The sequence below is a fragment of the Dromaius novaehollandiae genome, chromosome 36 (assembly GCF_036370855.1).
Source record: "Dromaius novaehollandiae isolate bDroNov1 chromosome 36, bDroNov1.hap1, whole genome shotgun sequence".
NCBI classification, from domain to species: Eukaryota; Metazoa; Chordata; class Aves; order Casuariiformes; family Dromaiidae; genus Dromaius; species Dromaius novaehollandiae.
Genome location: NC_088135.1, coordinates 522,930 through 542,571, shown reverse-complemented (window position 1 = coordinate 542,571; position 19,642 = coordinate 522,930). Strand labels below are relative to the sequence as shown.

Genomic DNA, 19,642 nt, shown 5'->3' with positions numbered 1-19,642 from the left:
TGGCCCCGGGGAGCGGCGCGGACGCCGGGGCCGCGCCGGAGGCGGCCTGCAACTGGCGCTGGGGGGACTGGGAGGCACTGGGAGGGACTGGGGGGACTGGGAGAGACTGGCAGGTAATGGGAGGGACTGGGGGAGACTGGGATGGACTGGGAGGGCTCTGGAGGGTCACTGGGGGGGACTGGGAGGCACTGGGAGGCACTGGGGGGGACTGGGAGGGACTGGGAGAGGACTGGCAGGTAATGGGAGGGACTGGGGGAGACTGGGATGGACTGGGGAGGAATGGGAGGGACTGGGATGGACTGGGAGGGACTGGGAGGGCTTTAGAGGGGCACTGGGAGAGACTGAGAGGGACTGGGATGGACTGCGAGGGCTTTAGAGGGGCACTGGGGGGGACTGGGAAGGACTGTGAGGGACTGGCGGGGCTCTAGAGGGGTACTGGGAGGGACTGGGATGGACTGGGGAGGACTGGGAGTCTCTAGAGGGGCAGTGGGGGGACTGGGAGGGACTGGGGGGGCTCTAGAGGGGCACTGGGGGGGACCGGGATGGATTGGGATGGCTCTAGAGGGGCACTGGGATGGACTGGTAGGGACTGGGATAGACTAGGATGGACGGGGGCGGCTCTAAAGGGGAACTGGGATGGACTGGAGGGACTGGGTGTCGCACGGGCCGTGCAGGTGAGGGGGCGTGGCCACAGCCTGTGGCCCCGCCCGGGGGTGTGGCTATGCAAATGAGACACGTGTGTCACCCTGGGGGGGCGTGGCCATGCAGACGAGGGCTGTTCCAGCCCCACCAGGGCAGCGCAGAGCCCCCCCCGCCCCACATCCCCCCCCCAGATGAGCTGCAACGACCTCCCCGTCCTCTGAGCTGCGCTGGCCCTTTAAGAGCATGGGGGGGGAGAAGTGGCATTGCCCTTTTAAGAACAGTGGGCCCAGTATTTCCCCTTTAAGACCAGGTGGTGTTGCCCCTTTAAGAAGCAGGTGGGCCCCCCCTCTTTAGACCCAAGCGGTGCTGTAAGAGTGGGGGCAGCATCACCCCTTTAAGAGCCCAGAGGGTGCCAAGACCTGGTGGGCCCACCCCCTTGAAGCCCCTGGGTGTGTTGCCCCCTTAAGATGTGGCATCACCCCTTTAAGAAGACCCTCTTAAAGGGTTCTGCCCCTTTAAGAGCTTGTATTTTTGATCCGGAGGGCTCCCGCCCGTTTTCCTCCGCGCCTTTAAGGGCCCTTTATTTGCCCTCCGGACACTAACGGCGATTCAACCCCTCCCCTTTCAGAGCCCTCTTAAAGGGGCAGAAACGGGGCGGAACCGGGGCCGTTCGCGACCGTTTTTGTGGTTTTTTATTCGATTTCCGATAAAGAAAAAAAAAAAAAAACCAAATAAACGAAAAAAAAAAGAGAAAAACCCAGAAAAAAAATCGGAGCCGGCGGCCGGGGGCGGGGGGAGGGAGAGGGGGGCGGGGCCAGCGGTTGCCCCGCCCCCTTCTCTCCCCCCTCCCCCACGCGGAGGGGGGGCCCCGCCCTCCATGCCCCCCCTCCCCCCCTCCGTGGGGCTCTGCCCCGCCAGGGGGCGGAGCCGGCGCGGCTCGGGGGCGGGGCCGGAGCCGGGGGGCGGGGCCGGAGCCGGGAGGGGCGGGGCGGAGGGGGCGGAGCTTCCCCTCCCCCGGGGGAGAGGGAGGGGCCGCGTTACCTGTCGGGGGGGGGAGAGAGAGGGAGGGGTCAGAGCCCTGGCAGCGCCCAAGCCCCGCCCACCACCCTTAGCCCCGCCCACACGCCTTAGCCACACCCCCTCCGTGTAGCCCCGCCCCTTCCACGCAGCCCCACCCCTAAACAGCCCCACTCCCGGCCACCCTTGCTGCCCAGGCCCCGCCCCCAAAGCCAAGCCCCACCCCCAAGGCCAAGCCCCGCCCCAAGGCTAAGCCCCGCCCCCAGCAGCCAGGCCCCGCCCCCCCGGTCTGGCCCCCCACTGGGTAACCCAGGGGCCGACCGCAGACCCCCCCCACCCCAGGCTTTAAGCCCCGCCCCCAGGCTCTAGGCCCCGCCCCCAGGCTCTAGGCCACACCCACAAGGCTTAGCCCCGCCCACCCAACCCAAGCCCCGCCCCAAAGCGAAGCCCCGCCCCCTCCAAGCAGCCCAGCCTGGCCCCAGGGGCCGACCCCAGACCCCTCCCCAGACCCCTCCCCAGGCCCCGCCCCCCGCGAAGCCCCGCCCCCTCGCGAGGCCCCGCCCCTCACATGGTCTGGGGGGTGAAGAGCCCCGAGAGCTGGAGGCACTGGGACGCCAGGGTCTGCGAGGCCAGGTTCAGCGCCGGGCTCAGGGCTGGGGGGGCGGCGGCCTCAGCCCCACGGCGGGACCCCCCTGACCCACCGCCACCCCCCCGGACCCACAGCGACCCCCCCCAGACCCCCAGGGACCTCCCCCAGCCCCATAGGGACCCCCAGGGACCTCCCCCAGCCCCACAGCAACCCCCTCCAGCCCCATAGGGACCCCCCCAGCCCCATAGGGTCCTCCTCCAGCCCCATAGGGACCCCCAGCCCCACAGAGGGACCCCCAGGGACTCCCCCCAGCCCCACAGCGACCCCCTCCAGCCCCCCAGGAACCCCCAGGGACCTCCCCCAGCCCCATAGGCTCCTCCTCCAGCCCCATAGGGACCCCCAGGGAGCCTTCCCAGCCCCATAGGGACCCTCCGCAGCCCCATAGGGACCCCCCAGGGCCCCTCCCCAGCCCCTATAGGGAACCCCCTGCCCCATAGCACCCCCTCAGCCCCATAGGGACCCTCTCCAGCCCCATAGGGCCCCTCCCCAGCCCCATAGGACCCCCCACAGCCCCATGGGAACCCTCTCCAGCCCCACAGATCCCCTCCCCAGCCCCATAGGGCCCCTCCCCAGCCCCATAGACACCCCCCCAACCCCATGGCAACCCCTTCCAGCCTCATAGGGCCCCCCGGGGCCCCTCCCCAGCCCCATAGGGCTCCCCCCCAGCCCCATAGGGACCCTCTCCAGCCCCATAGGGCCCCTCCCCAGCCCCATAGGACCCCCCACAGCCCCATAGGTCCCCTCCCCAGCCCCATAGAGACCCCCAGCCCCATGGCAACCCCTTCCAGCCCCCCTGGGACCCCCCTCCCAGCCTCATAGGGCCCCCCGGGGCCCCTCCCCAGCCCCATAGGGCTCCCCCCCAGCCCCATAGGGACCCTCTCCAGCCCCATAGGGCCCCTCCCCAGCCCCATAGCCCCCCCCGGCCCTACCGGTGAGGGCGGCGGGGTTGAGGGCCCCCAGCGGCAGGGCCCCGTTGAGCTGGAGGGCGGCCTGGGCCGGGCCGGGCAGCTGCAGCCCCGAACCTGGGGGGCGGAGCGGGGGGGTGCCGTGGGGCAGGGCCGCCCGGCGGCGCCCCCCCCAGCCCCACACGTCCCCCCCAGCCCCACACGTCCCCCCCAAACCCCCCCGCGCTCCCTCCCAGCTCCCGCTCCCGGCCCCACAGAGGCCCCCCGGCCCCATAGAGCCACCCCCCCCCACCCCATAGCACCTCTGCCAGCCCCATAGATACCCCCTGCACCCTCTCCAGCCCCATAGAGACCCCTGGGCCACCCCCTCTAGCCTCTCAGAGCCCCCCCAGCCCCATAGATGCCCCATAAAGCCCCATCCAGCCCCACAGATACCCCCTAGGAGACCCCCAGCCCCATAGATCCCCCTCTTGTGCCCCACATTTAACCTCCTAGAGCCCCCCCAGACCCATGAAAGCCTTCTGAGACCCACCCCAGCCCCATAGCTGCCCCATAGGACCCCATCCAGCCCCACAAATACCCCCTAGGAGACCCCCAGCCCCATAGATTCCCCCCAGAACGTCCCATTTAACCTCCTAGAGCCCCCCCAGACCCACAAAAGCCTTCTGAGACCCACCCCAGCCCCACAGCTGCCCCATAGGGCTCCATCCAGCCCCACAGATACCCCCTAGGAGACCCCCAGCCCCATAGATTCCCCCCAGAACGTCCCATTTAACCTCCTAGAGCCCCCCCAGACCCACAAAAGCCTTCTGAAACCCACCCCAGCCCCACAGCTGCCCCATAGGGCTCCATCCAGCCCCACAGATACCCCCTAGGAGAACTCTAGCCCCATAGCTCCCCTTCTTGTGCCCCACGTTTCACATCCTAGAGCCCCCCAGCTCCCACAAAACCCTTCCAAGACCCACCCCAGCCCCACAGCTGCCCCATAGGACGCCATCCAGCCCCACAGATATGCCCTAGGACCTCTCCAGCCCCACAGATACCCCCAGGCCACCTCCTCCGGCCTCCTCAAACCACCCCCCCCCCCAAGCCCGCAGAGGTCCCCTAAGGAGGCCGCCGGCCCCACGGCGAGCCCGGCCCCACGGCGAGCCCGGCCCCACGGCCCTCCCGGCCCCCCCGGCCGCCGCCGCACCTTCGGCCAGCTTGGCCATGAGCTGGAGGCGCCCGGTGGCCCCGGCCAGCTCGGCCTCCTCGTTGCCCTCGGGGAAGGTGATGTCGGTGGTGCCGTCGAGGCGCTCGGTGACCTGCCCCACGCGCATGGGGCGGCCGGCCAGCTCGAAGCCGTTGAGCTGCTCCAGGGCCCGGCGGGCGCACTCGGCCTCGGCGAACTGCGGGCGTCACCGCGACGGCGTCACCGCGGCGGCGTCACCGCGGCGGCGTCACCGCGGCGTCAGGCGGAAGGGCACGGGCCACTCACCGTGATGAAGCCGTAGCCCTTGGACTGCCCGGTGTCGGGGTCCCGCATCAGCACGATGCTGTCGATCTGCCGCGGGGAGCCAGGGGAAGGGGGTCGGGGGCGGCGGTGGGGGGTCCCGGCCGCGTCCCCAACGCCCCGTCTTGTCCCTATGGTCCTCAAACCGCGTCCCCACCACCCAATCTTGTCACCAGGGACCTCAAACCGGGTGCCCAGGACCCAAATGTCTCCTTAACGCCCTCAACCGTGTCCCCACCACCCAATTTTGTCCCTGGGGGCCTCAAACCGGGTGCCCAGGACCCAAATGTCTCCTTAGGGCCCTCAACCGTGTCCTCAACACCCAATTTTGTCCCTATGGTCCTCAAATCGCCTCCCCACCACCCAATTTTGACCCCAGTACCCAAACGTCTCCTTAGGGCCCTCAACCGTGTCCCCAACACCCAATTTTGTCCCCAGGGACCTCAAACCGGGTCCCCAGGACCCAAATGTCTCCTTAGGGCCCTCAACCGTGTCCCCAACACCCAATTTTGTCCCCGGGGACCTCAAACCGGGTCCCCAGGACCCAAACGTCTCCTTAGGGCCCTCAACCGTGTCCCCAACACCCAATTTTGTCCCCAGGGACCTCAAACCGGGTCCCCAGGACCCAAATGTCTCCTTAGGGCCCTCAACTGCATCCCCAACACCCAATTTTGTCCCTGGGGGCCTCAAACCGGGTCCCCAGGACCCAAATGTCTCCTTAGGGCCCTCAGCTGTGTCCCCAACACCCAATTTTGTCCCCAGGGACCTCAAACCGGGTCCCCAGGACCCAAATGTCTCCTTAGGGCCCTCAACCGTGTCCTCAACACCCAATTTTGTCCCCAGGGACCTCAAACCGGGTCCCCAGGACCCAAATGTCTCCTTAGGGCCCTCAACCGTGTCCCCAACACCCAATTTTATCCCTGGGGACCTCAAACTGGGTCCCCAGGACCCAAATGTCTCCTTAGGGCCCTCAACTGCGTCCCCAACACCCAATTTTGTCCCCAGGGACCTCAAACCGGGTGCCCAGGACCCAAATGTCTCCTTAGGGCCCTCAACCGTGTCCCCACCACCCAATTTTGACCCCAGGACCCAAACGTCTCCTTAGGGCCCTCAACTGCGTCCCCAACACCCAATTTTGTCCCCAGGGACCTCAAACCGGGTGCCCAGGACCCAAATGTCTCCTTAGGGCCCTCAACTGCGTCCCCAACACCCAATTTTGTCCCCGGGGACCTCAAACCGGGTGCCCAGGACCCAAACGTCTCCTTAGGGCCCTCAACCATGTCCTCAACACCCAATTTTGTCCCCGGGGACCTCAAACCGGGTCCCCAGGACCCAAATGTCTCCTTAGGGCCCTCAACTGTGTCCCCAACACCCAATTTTGTCCCTATGTCCCCCAAATTGTGTCCCTGTGACCCAACTGTGTCCCACGTCCTCCAACTACGTCACCATGACCCGTGTCCCTACGTCCCCTAAAAGGTGTCCCCGTGACCTGTCTCCTTATGTCCCCCACACTGTATCTCCATGACCCAAACGTGCCTTTATTTCCCCCAAACTGCGTCTCCGTGACCCAAATGTGTCCTTACGTCCCCCAAACTGCGTCTCTGTGACCCAAATGTGTCCTTACGTCCCCCAAACTGTGTCCCCGTGACCCAAATGTGTCCTTATGTCCCCCAAACCATGTCTCTGTGACCCAAATGTGTCCTTATATCCCCCAAACCGTGTCTCTGTGACCCAAATGTGTCCTTATGTCCCCCAAACCGCGTCCCCGTGACCCAAATGTGTCCTTACGTCCCCCAAACCGTGTCTCTGTGACCCAAACGTGTCCTTATGTCCCCCAAACTGTGTCCCCGTGACCCAAACGTGTCCTTACATCCCCCAAACTGCGTCTCTGTGACCCAAACGTGTCCTTACGTCCCCCAAACCGCGTCCCCGTGACCCAAACGTGTCCTTACGTCCCCCAAACCGTGTCTCTGTGACCCAAATGTGTCCTTATCTCCCCCAAACTGCGTCCCCATGACCCAAATGTGTCCTTATGTCCCCCAAACCGTGTCTCTGTGACCCAAATGTGTCCTTACGTCCCCCAAACCGTGTCCCCGTGACCCAAACGTGTCCTTACGTCCCCCAAACTGTGTCCCCATGACCCAAATGTGTCCTTACGTCCCCCAAACCGTGTCTCTGTGACCCAAACGTGTCCTTACGTCCCCCAAACTGTGTCCCCATGACCCAAATGTGTCCTTATGTCCCCCAAACTGCGTCTCTGTGACCCAAACGTGTCCTTACGTCCCCCAAACCGTGTCTCTGTGACCCAAATGTGTCCTTACGTCCCCCAAACCACGTCCCCGTGACCCAAACGTGTCCTTATGTCCCCCAAACTGCGTTTCTGTGACCCAAATGTGTCCCTACATCCCCCAAACCGCGTCTCTGTGACCCAAATGTGTCCTTATGTCCCCCAAACTGTGTCCCCGTGACCCAAACGTGCCCTTATGTCCCCCAAACTGTGTCTCTGTGACCCAAATGTGTCCTTATGTCCCCGAAACTGTCTCCATGACCCAAATGTGTCCTTATGTCACCCAAACTGTGTCCCCGTGACCCAAATGTGTCCTTACGTCCCCCAAACCGCGTCCCCGTGACCCCACTCCGTCCCCGCGTCCCCCCAACGCCATCCCCACGCCCCGACTCGTGCTCCACGGCCCCTAACGAGGTCCCGGTGGCCCCTAACGAGGTCCCGGTGGCCCAGCTGTGTCCCCGCGTCCCCGCGTCGCCCCGGGCACCTTGCCGAAGGGCTCGAAGATGCCGCGCAGCATCTCCTTGGTGATGTTGCAGTGGAGGGAGCCGACGTAGAGGCGCATGGGGCCGCCGCTGCCCTTCTGCAGGTTGTTGGCCATGGCCGCCAGCCGGTTCTTCTCCGCCTGCGGGGACGGCACGGGGGTCAGGGCGGGGGCCCCGCTGCCCCACGGCGGCCGCCGGCGAGAGCCGGCCCCATAGCGGCCTCCCCAGCCCCATGGCGGCCCAACTGGGAGGGCTGGACGATGATGGGCACCCCGAGGAGATGCTGCCCCATCAGAACCACCTCCTGTTCGTGATGGCCCTGGGGCGCCCCAGCCCCATAGCGGCCTCCCCAGCCCCACAGCAGCTCCTCCAGCCCCATAGCGGCCTCCCCAGCCCCATAGCAGCCCACCTAAGAAGCCTGGATGATGACGGGCACCCCGAGGAGATGCTGCCCCATCAGAACCACCTCCTGTTCGTGATGGCCCTGGGGCGCCCCAGCCCCATAGCGGCCTCCCCAGCCCCATAGCAGCCCCCCCAGCCCCACAGCATCTCCCCCAGCACCACGGCGGCCCAACTGGGAGGCCTGGATGATGACGGGCACCCCGAGGAGATGCTGCCCCATCACAACCACCTCCTGTTCGTGATGGCCCTGAGTTGCCCCAGCCCCACGGCGGCTCCCCAGCCCCATAGCAGCCTCCCCAGCCCCATAGCGGCCTCCTCAGCCCCACAGCAGCTCCCCCAGCCCCATAGAGGCCCAACTGGGAGGCCTGGATGATGATGGACACTCCAAGGAGATGCTGCCCCATCACAACCACCTCCTGTTCGTGATCCCCCTGGGGCGCCCCAGCCCCACAGCAGCCTTCCCAGCCCCATAGCTGCCCCCCCCAGCCCCACAGCAGCTCCTCCAGCCCCACAGCGGCCTCCCCAGCCCCATGGCGGCCCACCTAAGAAGCCTGGATGATGATGGACACCCCGAGGAGATGCTGCCCCATCACAACCACCTCCTGTTCGGGATCCCCCTGGGGCGCCCCAGCCCCATAGCAGCCTTCCCAGCCCCATAGCAGCCCCCCCAGCCCCACAGCAGCTCCTCCAGCCCCATAGCGGCCTCCCCAGCCCCATAGCAGCCCACCTAAGAAGCCTGGATGATGACGGACACCCCGAGGAGATGCTGCCCCACCAGAACCACCTCCTGTTCGTGATCCCCCTGGGGTCCCCCAGCCCCATGGTGGCTTTCCCAGCCCCATAGCAGCTCCCCCAGCCCCACAGCAGCTCCTCCAGCCCCATAGCAGCCTCCCCAGCCCCATAGCAGCCCACCTAGGAAGCCTGGATGATGACGGGCACCCCAAGAAGATGCTGCCCCATCAGAACCACCTCCTGTTCGTGATCCCCCTGGGGCGCCCCAGCCCCATAGCAGCCTCCCCAGCCCCACGGCGGCCTCCCCAGCCCCACGGCGGCCCACCTGGGAGGCCTGGACGATGATGGGCACGCCGAGGAGGCGCTGGCCGGTGAGGCCGATGGCCAGGGGCACCGACTGGATCTCGCAGAACTCCACGTAGGCGATGCCCTTGGAGCGCCGCGAGTTGCGGTCCGAGATGATCCGCACGTCCCGCACCTGCCGGAGAGGAGGGGGGGACACGAGGGGACGTCACCGCGCCGGGGGGACACGTGAGGGGCTTGGTGGCCCCACGGAGGGGACCGGAGGTCTCGGGGGGGCGTCAGGGGACCACGGGGGTGACACGAAGGTGGTCGATGGTCCCAAAAACGGGATGGTGGCACCAGGGAGGAGACCACAGCGGTGACACGAGGTGGTTGATGGTCCCAAAAACGGGATGGTGGCACCAGGGAGGTGACAGCGGCCTTTGGGAGCGGACTAGGGTGACCATGACAGTGCCACGAGTTGCCCAAGTGTCCCCAAAATGCCACCAGAAGGACACGACGTGGCTGGAGACGCCAAGGAGGGGACGAGGAGACCCAGAGAGGGGACACGAGGGGCTTGGTGGCCCCACGGAGGGGACCGGACGTCTCGGGGAGGTGTCAGGGGACCACAGAGGTGACACAAAAGTGGTTGATGGTCCCAGAAATGGGATGGTGGCACCAGGGAGACCACAGGGGTGACACGAGGTGGCCGATGGTCCCAAAAACAGGATGGTGGCACCAGGGAGACCACAGGGGTGACACGAGATGGTTGATGGTCCCAAAAATGGGATGGTGGCACCAGGGAGCGGACCACAGGAGTGACAAAACGTGGCTGATGCTCCCAAAAATGGGATGGTGGCCCCAAAGAAGAGACCACGGGGGTGACACGAGGTGGCCGATGCTCCCAAAAATGGGATGGTGGCACCAGGGAGACCACAACGGTGACACGAGGTGGCTGATGGTCCCAAAAACAGGATGGTGGCCCCAAAGAGAGGACCATGAGGGTGACACGAGGTGGCCGATGGTCCCAAAAACGGGATGGTGGCCCCAAAGAGAGGACCATGAGGGTGACACGAGGTGGCCGATGGTCCCAAAAACAGGATGGTGGCCCCAAAGAGAGGACCATGAGGGTGACACGAGGTGGCCGATGGTCCCAAAAACGGGATGGTGGCCCCAGAAAGGAGACCACAGGGGTGACACGAGATGGTTGATGGTCCCAAAAACGGGATGGTGGCACCAGAAAGGAGACCACAGGGGTGACACGAGATGGTTGATGGTCCCAAAAATGGGATGGTGGCACCAGGGAGCAGACCACAGGAGTGACAAAACGTGGCTGATGCTCCCAAAAACGGGATGGTGGCCCCAGAAAGGAGACCACGGGGGTGACACGAGGTGGCCAACGGTCCCAGAAACGGGATGGTGGCCCCAGAAAGGAGACCACAGGGGTGACACGAGATGGTTGATGGTCCCAAAAATGGGATGGTGGCACCAGGGAGCAGACCACAGGAGTGACAAAACGTGGCTGATGCTCCCAGAAACGGGACGGTGGCCCCAGAAAGGAGACCACGGGGGTGACACGAAGTGGCCGACGGTCCCAGAAACAGGACAGTGGCCCCAAAGAGGAGACCACGGGGGTGACACGAGGTGGCCGGCGGTCCCAGAAACGGGACGGCGGCCCCGGGGAGGAGACCACGAGGCAGCTCCGGGCCTGGGGACGCGTCGGTGGCCCTCGGGGACGCGTCGGTGGCCCCGGGGCCGCCCTCACCTTGCCCACGGCGGAGAAGAAGTCCTCGAGGTCGCGGGGGCGGATGCGGGCGGCCAGCTGCATGCAGAAGACGGTGCGGGCGTCGCGCTCCTCGGGGCTCAGGCTGCCCAGCGGCTCCCTGCCGGGGAGGGGACGTCGGTGGAGGTGTCACCTCCGCGTCCCCCCCCCCCCGCCCCCCCGGTGTCCCCCCCCCGCCCCCCGACTCACCGCACGGGGCTCTTCTCCCGGTAGAGAGGGCTCTTGCTGTGGCCGAAGCGGCGCCTGGGGGGAGGAGATGGGGGTCAGGGGGGCCGGGGGGGACACCATGGGGGTCGGGGGGGGGCCGAGGGGACACCATGGGGGTCAAGGTGACAGCACGGGGGTCGGGGGGGCCGTGGGGACACCATGGGGGCCGGGGGGACACCATGGGGGTCAGGGGGGCCGAGGGGACACCATGGGGGTCAAGGTGACAGCACGGGGGTCGGGGGGGCCGGGGGGGACACCATGGGGGTCGGGGGGGGGCCGAGGGGACACCATGGGGGTCAAGGTGACAGCACGGGGGTCGGGGGGGCTGTGGGGACACCATGGGGGTCGGGGGGGGGGCCGAGGGGACACCATGGGGGTCAAGGTGACAGCACGGGGGTCGGGGGGGCTGTGGGGACACCATGGGGGCCAGGGGGGACATGATGGGGGTCAGGGGGGCCGTGGGGACACCATGGGGGCCGGGGGGGACATGATGGGGGTCAGGGGGGCTGTGGGGACATCATGGGGACCGGGGGGGACATGATGGGGGTCAGGGGGGCCGTGGGGACACCATGGGGGCCGGGGGGGACATGATGGGGGTCGGGGGGGCTGTGGGGACATCATGGGGGTCGGGGGGGACATGATGGGGGTCAGGGGGGCTGTGGGGACACCATGGGGGCCGGGGGGGACATGATGGGGGTCAGGGGGGCTGTGGGGACACCATGGGGGCCGGGGGGGACATGATGGGGGTCGGGGGGGGCTGAGGGGACACCATGGGGGTCAAGGGGACACCATGGGGGTCAGGGTGGCCAAGAGGACACCATGGGGGCCAGAGCGGGCGAAAAGCAGATAGAAACGGGGAGAAAAACGCCGGATTTTGCCCCAAAAGCAGCAGGGACGCGGTGGGGACGCATTGGGGATGCACTGGGGACATTGGGGACGCGTTGGGGACGTTGGGGACATTGGGGACGCGTTGGGGACATTGGGGACGCGCTGGGGACGTGTTGGGCAAGTTGGAGATGCGTTGGGGACGTGTTGGGGACGCATTGGGGATGTTGGCGATGTGTTGGGGCCGTTGGGGATGCGTTGGGGACGTGTTGGGGACATTGGGGACGCGCTGGGGACATTGGGGACGCGTTGGGGCCGTTGGGGAGGCTTTGGGGACATTGGGAATGCGTTGGGGACGCTGAGGATGTGTTGGGGACGTTGGGGACACTGGGGACGTGTTGGGGACGCGCTGGGGACACGTTGCGGATGTTGGGGCTGTTGGGGACACGTTGGGGACGTGCTGGGGCCGCTGGGGACACGCTGGGGATGTGTTGGGGACATTGGGAATGCATTCGGGACGTTGGGGACGTGCTGGGGACGTTGGGGACATTGGGGACACGTTGGGGACGTTGGGGATGTGCTGGGGCTGCTGGGGCCGCGTTGGGGATGTGGGGGACGTTGGGGACGCGCTGGGGACGTTGGGAATGTGTTGGGGACGCGCTGGGCACGTTGGGGACACGCTGGGGATGTGTTGGGGACATTGGGAATGCATTCGGGATGTTGGGGACGTGCTGGGGACGTTGGGGACATTGGGGACACGTTGGGGACGTTGGGGATGTGCTGGGGCTGCTGGGGCCGCGTTGGGGATGTTGGGGCCGTTGGGGACGCGCTGGGGACGTTGGGAATGCGTTGGGGACGCGCTGGGCACGTTGGGGACACGCTGGGGATGTGTTGGGGACATTGGGAATGCATTCGGGCCGTTGGGGACGCTGGGGACGTGCTGGGGACGTTGGGGACGCGCTGGGGATGTGTTGGGGACATTGGGGATGCGCTGGGGCCCTTGGGGACACGTTGGGGCCGTTGGGGACAGGTTGGGGACGCTGGGGCCGCGCCGGGGCCGCGTCACCGGGCTCTCTCCTCCCGCCGGCGCTCCCGGCTGCGGGACCGGCTGCCCCGCCGGCGCTCCCGGCTGCGGCTGCGGTGGCGGCTCCGGCGCTCCCGGCTGCGGCTCCGGCGACGCCGGTCCCTGTCCCGGTCCCGGCTCCGGCTGCGGGGGGGAAGCGGTGTCACCGCGGGAGCCTCGGCGTCACCGCGGGACTCTCAGCGTCACCGCGGGAACCTCGGTGTCACCACGGGACCCTCGGTGTCACCGGGAGACTGTCAGTGTCACCGCAACACTGTCAACGTCACCATGGGACCCTCAGTGTCACCATGGGACTCTCAGTGTCACCACGGGACCCTTGGTGTCACCACGAGACTGTCAGTGTCACTGCAAGACTGTCAACGTCACCACGGGACTCTCAGTGTCACCACAAGACTCTCAGTGTCACCATGAGACTCTCAGTGTCACCACGGGACCCTTGGTGTCACCACGAGACTCTCAGCATCACCGCGGGACCCTCAGTGTCACCACGGGACCCTTGGTGTCACCATGAGACTCTCAGTGTCACCATAGGACCCTCGGTGTCACCATGGGACTCTCAGTGTCACCATGAGACTCTCAGTGTCACCACGGGACCCTTGGTGTCACCGTGAGACTGTCAGTGTCACCGCAAGACTGTCAACATCACCACAGGACCCTCGGTGTCACCACAGGACTCTCAGCGTCGCCATGAGACTCTCAATGTCACCACAAGACCCTCGGTGTCACCACGGGACCCTTGGTGTCACCACGAGACCTTGAGCATCCCCATGGGACTCTCAGTGTCACCATGGGACCCTCGATGTCACCACGGGACCCTTGGTGTCACCACGAGACTCTCAGTGTCACCACGGGACCCTCAGTGTCACCACGGGACCCTCGGTGTCACCACGGGACCCTTGGTGTCACCAGGAGACTCTCAGTGTCACCACGGGACCCTCGGTGTCACCGCAAGACTGTCAACGTCACCACGGGACCCTTGGCATCGCCACGGGACTCTCAGTGTCACCATGGGCTCCTCAGTGTCACCAAGAGACTCTCAGTGCCACCACCGGACCCTTGGTGTCACCGTGGGACCTTCGGCATCACTGTGGGACTCTCAATGTCACCACGGCATCCTTGGTGTCACCGTGGGACTCTCAGTGTCACTACAGGATTCTTGGTGTCACCGTGAGACTGTTAGTGTCACCACAAGACTGACAACGTCACCGCGAGGCCCTTGGTGGCACCATGGGACTCTCACTGTCACCCCAAGACTCTCAGTGTCACCATGAGACTCTCAGTGTCACCACGGGACCCTCAGTGTCACCACGGCACCCTTGGTGTCACCATGGGACTCTCAGTGTCACCACAGGACCCTCGGTGTCACCATGGGACTCTCAGTGTCACCATGAGACTCTCAGTGTCACCACAGGACCCTCGGTGTCACCACGGAACCCTTGGTGTCACCATGAGACTCTCAGTGTCACCATAGGACCCTCGGTGTCACCACAGGACCCTTGGTGTCACCACGAGACCTTGAGCATCCCCATGGGACTCTCAGTGTCACCATGGGACCCTCGATGTCACCACGGGACCCTTGGTGTCACCATGAGACTCTCAGTGTCACCACGGGACCCTCGGTGTCACTGTGAGACCTTTGGTGTCACCGCGACACTGTCAACGTCACCACGGGACCCTTGGCATCGCCACGGGACTCTCAGTGTCACCGTGGGATCCTTGGTGTCGCCGTGGGACCCTCAGTGTCACCACAAGACCCTTAGAGTCACCACGGGACTCTCAGTGTCATTGTGGGACCCTTGGTGTCACCATGGCACCCTCAGTGTCACCACGGGACTCTCAGTGTCACCCCGAAACTCTCAGTGTCACCACGGGACCCTCGGTGTCACCGGGACAGTGTCAGTGTCACCAAAAGACCGTCAACGTCACCACGGGACCCTTGGCATCACCATGGCACTCTCAGTGTCATCGTGAGACCTTTGGTGTCACCACGGGATTCTCAATGTCATTGTGGGACCCTTGGTGTCACCATGGGCTCCTCAGTGTCACCAAGAGACTCTCAGTGCCACCACGGGACCCTTGGTGTCACCGTGGGACCTTCGGCATCACTGTGGGACTCTCAATGTCACCACGGCATCCTTGGTGTCACCGTGGGACTCTCAGTGTCACTACAGGATTCTTGGTGTCACCGTCAGACTGTTAGTATCACCACAAGACTGACAACGTCACCGCGAGACCCTTGGTGGCACCACGGGACTCTCACTGTCACCCTGAGACTCTCAGTGTCACCGTGAGACTTTCAGCATCATCGTGGGACCCTTGGTGTCACCATGGGACTGTCAGCGTCACCGCGGGACTGTCAACGTCACCACAAGACCCCTGATGTCACCACGGGACCCTTGATGTCACCGTGGGACCCTCAGTGTCACCACGAGACCCTCGGTGTCACCGCGGGACCCCTGGCGTCACTCTACCTGTGTCTGTGGTCACGGCTCCGGCTGCGGCTCCGGCTCCTCTTCTTCCTGCTGCTGTCGGCGACGGGGTCAGCACCGGCGACCCAAAACGGCCCCGATTCGACCCAAATTGACCCACCCCCCCCCAGAGCCCCCCCCGGTCTCGGACGCCCCCAAAAATCCCTGGTTTCCCCCCAAAACCCCCGCGCTGCTCTGCCGCGGAAGCTCCCAGCACCCCCCGGACTGCTCCCCGCCCCCAAACCCCCCAATTTCCCCCCCAAAATCCCCAGTCCCCGCCAAAAACCTTATTATGCCCCAAATCCCTCCAATAATCCTGAAAACGGCTTTTGTTGCTTTTGTGAAAATCGGCTAATCCCGCCCCAAATCCCTCCCGGCCCCCGATGCCGCTGTCGCCCCTTTCTGCTCCGAAGCCCCTCGCTGCCGCCCAACTGCCCCCGAAACCGTGGGAATCGTCCCCAAAACTGTGGGAATTGTCCCCAAATTGTGGGAATTGTCCCAAAACCGCAGGAATCGCCCCAAAACTGCGGGAATTGCCCCCAGAACTGCGGGAATAGCCCCCAAATTGTGGAAATCACCCCTAAAACTGTGGGAATCGTCCCTAAATCATGGGAATTGCCCCAAAACTCCAGGAATTGTCCCAAAACCGTGGGAATCGCCCCCAAAACCATGGGAATCGCCCGCAAAGCTGCGTGAATTGCCCCCAAAACTGCGGGAATCGCCCTCAAATTATGGGAATCGCCCCTAAAACTGTGGGAATCGCCCCCAAATTGTGGGAATTGCCCCCAAATCGTGGGAATTGCCCCAAATTGCAGGAATTGTCCCCAAAGTGTGGGAATCACCCCAAAACTGTGGGAATTGTCCCCCAAAACCGCAGGAATTGCCCCCAAATCGTGGGAGTCGCCCCAAAACCGCAGGAATCGCTTCCAGAACTGCGTGAATTGCCCCCGAATTGCGGGAATTGCCCCGAATTGCGGGAATCGTCCCCAAATCGCGGGAATCGTCCCCAAATCGCGGGAATCGCCCCCCAAACTGCGGGAATCGCCCCCGGAGCTGACCTGCTCCCGCTGCTGCTCCCGCTCTCCTTCTTGGCCTCCTTGTTCTGCTCCTCCGCCGGCTGCTGTGGGGGGGGGGGGACGGCGGTGAGACCCCCCCGCACCCCAAAATCACCCCCCGCCCCCCAAAACCACCCCCCGCCCCCCAAAACCGCCCCCCCGCCCCCCAAAACTGCCCCCCGGACCCCAAAACCACCCCCTGCACCCCAAAATCACCCCCCGCCCCCCAAAACCGCCCCCCGGACCCCAAAACCGCCCCCCGGACCCCAAAACCACCCCCCGGACCCCAAAACCACCCCCCGGACCCCAAAACCGCCCCCCGCCTCACCTGCGCCGCGGGGGCCTCGGTCGGCACCTTGGAGGGGCCGGGCTGCGCCTGGGGGGGGGACGGAGACGTCAGAGCCGCGGGGGGGGGGGGGCCAAAATCCCCTTTTTTACGCCCAAACCCCTCCCCCGGAACCCCCAAACGCGAGAAACGGCCCCAAAATTCCTTTAGAAAAGGTTAAATTGCCCCCGAAACCTCCCAAACGCCTTCGGGTGCCCCCCCAAGCCGCCCCCCCCCCCCAGACCCAACAGGCGGAAAAATCGTTTTAAACAGCCCCAAATGACAAAAAATGACCCCAAAATTCCTAAATACGTCTCAATGCTGCTCTAACAGCCACGATGCTCCTGAAATGGTCCCCAAAAAGCACTGAAATCGCCCCAAATTCCTAAGAATGACCCCAACTGCCCGAAAATGAGCAAAATCATCTCGGAGAGACCTCAATGCTGCTGAACTGACCCCAAAAACGCTCAAAGTGGCCCCAAAACCCTACAAACGAGCCTAAACGCCTAAAGATGACGCAAGTCCCGTCCAAGGGATCTCAGTGCTCCTGAAACGACCCCCAAAAGCCCCCAAATAGCCCCAAATTCACAGGAATGGCCCCAAAATACCTAAAAATGATTCAAATGTCTTCTAAAGGACCTCAATTCTGCTGAAACGACCCCCAAAACCCTTGAAATCACCCCAAAAGCCTTGAAGCGGCCCCAAAACCCTAAGAACGATCCCAACACTTCAAGATCACACTAGTTTTTTCTAAAGTAGCTCAATTCTCTTAAAATGACCTCAAAAAGCCTCAAAATGGCTCCAAATCCATAGCAATGAGCACAAAATACCTCAAAACAACTGAAATTCTCTCTAAAGGACCTCAATGCTTCTAAAATAACCCCAAAAGCGTCTTGAGCCACCCAAAAATCCCAAAGAACACCCCCAACACTTCAAAAACATCCAAGTCTTTTCCAAAAGATCTCAATTCTCCTAAAATGACTCCCAAAACCCCTCAAAATGGCCCCAAGTCCTTAAAGATGACTCCAAAAACCCTAAAAATGACCCAAATCACCTTTAAGCAATCCAATATTGTTGAAATCATGCAAAAAACACTTCAAGTAACCCAAAATCCACACAAACATCGCAAACACTTTGAGATTATCCAAGTCCTTTCCAAAACATCCCAATGCTCCCAAAACAACCCCCAAAACCCTCAAAGCAGCCCCGGATCCCTCAGAACGACCCCAAATGCCCTAAAAATGACCCAAATCCCCTCTAAGGGACTCAGCACTGCCGAAACAACCCCAAAAACCCTTGAAGCGGCCCCAAATCTTGAGCGGTGACCTCAAACATCTGAAGAGGATCCAAGTCCCTTCTAACAAACATCCATCTCCTAAAATGACCCCCTAAAAGGCTTGAAATGGCCCCAAATCCCTGGGAATGACCCCAAAACGCCTGGGAACGACCCCAAATCGCTCTAAGGGACCTCAGGGCTTGGAAGCGGCCCCAAAAGCCCCCGAATTCACCCCGAAGCGGCGCCGCGCGGCCCCCCCACCTCCTCCTTCTTGTAGGGCGCCTCCAGCATGGCCTCGATGACGATGTCGAAGTCGTCCGACGTCATGGCGTCCGCCTGGGCCTGGGGGGGGGGGGACAGGGGGTGGCGTCAGCCCCGTGTCACCCCCCCGGTGTGACGTCATCGCCCCCTGCGTGATGTCATCGCCCCCGTGTGATGTCGCCCCCCCCCGCCTCACCGGGTCCTGCAGCGGGTTGGAGCCCCCCGGCTCCATGTCGGGCCCGCGGTGGGGGGCGGCCCCCCGGCGCTGGCGCGGCTCCCGGGCGCTTCCTGTGCGGAGGGAGGGGGGGGGGGAAATGACGTCATCAGCAGAGCCAAAATCGCCGCGTTTCACCCCAAAACGGAGGCGCCCCCCCCTCTCCCCGCAGCCCCCCACCCGCTCGGGAAACCCGCCCTGGAACAGCCCCCCCCCCCCCCACAGCAGGGGGGCACCCAAGCCCCGCCCCTGCTCCCCCAAGCCCCGCCCCCTGCCCCGTAGCCCCGCCCCCTCACCCAGACCCCTTCACCTCAGGGCAGGGGGCACCCCAAGCCCCGCCCCCTCCCCGAGGCCCCGCCCCGCCCGCCGGACCCTGTCGCCGAGGCCCCGCCCCCTCCGGCGGCCTAAGCCCCGCCCCTTCCCCGCGAACACCGCCTCCCCCCCCCCTCCCCGGCGGCGCCCTGGCCCCGCCCCTTCCCGGCGCGGCCCCGCCCCCTCGCGGCGCGGCCCCGCCCCCGGGCGGCGCGGCGGGGGCGCAGCCCCGCGCAGGCGCACTCGCCTCCCTTCCCCCCCCCTTCCTTCAGCTCGCGGCGTCTCCCCCCCACTCCCGCCGCTCTTCCCCCCCCCGCGCGCCCCCCCCCCGGCCCCGCGCCGGCGCTGACGTCACCCCCGGGCCCGTGACGCCCCCCCCGCGGCGCGGCGCTCACCCGCCCTCCTCGGCTCGCGGCGGCGGCGGCGGCGGCGGCCGGACGCGGCGCTAAGATGGCGGCGGCCTCCAGAACCTTCCCCCCCCCCGTGCCCCGCCGCCGCGCAGGCGCGCGCCGCGCCCCGCCCCCGCCGCCCGCCCATTGGCCGCGGCCCGCGCGGCGGCGGGAGGGGCGGGGGAGGAGGAGGGGGGCGGGCGTGTTGACGCCGGCGCCGCCGCTGATTGGGCGCGGCGCGCCGGGAGGAGGCGGGGCGGCCCGCGCCTATTGGCCGAGCCGCGCGGGGGAGGCGGGGCGCCGCGGCGCAGCGGAGTGGGGCGGTGTGAGGCAGCGCGGAGCGCGGAGCCCCGATTGGCCGCGCCGGGAGGAGGCGGGCGCCGAGCGGCCGAGGGCGCGCCTGATTGGCTGCGGCCCGCTCGCCGCTGATTGGCCCCGGGCGGCGCGGCTCCGAGCGCCGATTGGCTGAGGAGGGCGGGGGACGAACGTCTTCCCGTGACCTCTACCCCCGGCGGGGGGGGGTGTTGCCATGGCAACACGGCCTGGCCCGCAA

The 19,642-nt window shown here is 65.3% G+C and overlaps 1 protein-coding gene across 4 annotated transcripts; it reads right to left on the bottom strand.

Moving 5' to 3' along the window:
* Positions 1-1,311: 1,311 nt before the first annotated feature.
* Positions 1,312-19,244, bottom strand: RBM23 (RNA binding motif protein 23). 4 transcript variants are annotated; one of them, XM_064503395.1, is made up of 16 exons: positions 19,096-19,244; positions 18,371-18,462; positions 18,175-18,255; positions 16,641-16,688; positions 16,316-16,377; positions 15,261-15,314; positions 12,772-12,912; positions 10,863-10,916; positions 10,656-10,773; positions 8,934-9,086; positions 7,477-7,614; positions 4,691-4,756; positions 4,406-4,601; positions 3,238-3,330; positions 2,228-2,312; positions 1,312-1,683 (listed from the first exon to the last, which is right to left on the bottom strand). In XM_064503395.1, exons 1-16 carry the CDS (start codon positions 19,235-19,237, stop codon positions 1,680-1,682), a joined length of 1,527 nt encoding a protein of 508 aa, XP_064359465.1. In that variant the 5' UTR covers positions 19,238-19,244; the 3' UTR covers positions 1,312-1,679. The 4 variants fall into 4 exon arrangements, with proteins under 4 accessions (XP_064359465.1, XP_064359467.1, XP_064359468.1 ...); XM_064503397.1 differs by having other exon boundaries at positions 16,316-16,374; XM_064503398.1 differs by having other exon boundaries at positions 15,261-15,311; positions 16,316-16,374.
* Between the last annotated feature and the right edge of the window lie 398 nt (positions 19,245-19,642).

What these genes read in the sequence shown, in the direction of transcription:
- RBM23 (XM_064503395.1), bottom strand. Translation starts at nt 19,237, where the DNA reads ATGGGCGGGCGGCGGGGGCGGGGCGCGGCGCGCGCCTGCGCGGCGGCG. An exon ending in GGGAGCAGCAGCGGGAGCAG is followed by an intron (nt 15,315 to 16,315) that starts GTCAGCTCCGGG and finishes CGTCGCCGACAG; the next exon opens with CAGCAGGAAGAAGAGGAGCC. An exon ending in TCTTCGAGCCCTTCGGCAAG is followed by an intron (nt 4,757 to 7,476) that starts GTGCCCGGGGCG and finishes TCCCCGCGGCAG; the next exon opens with ATCGACAGCATCGTGCTGAT.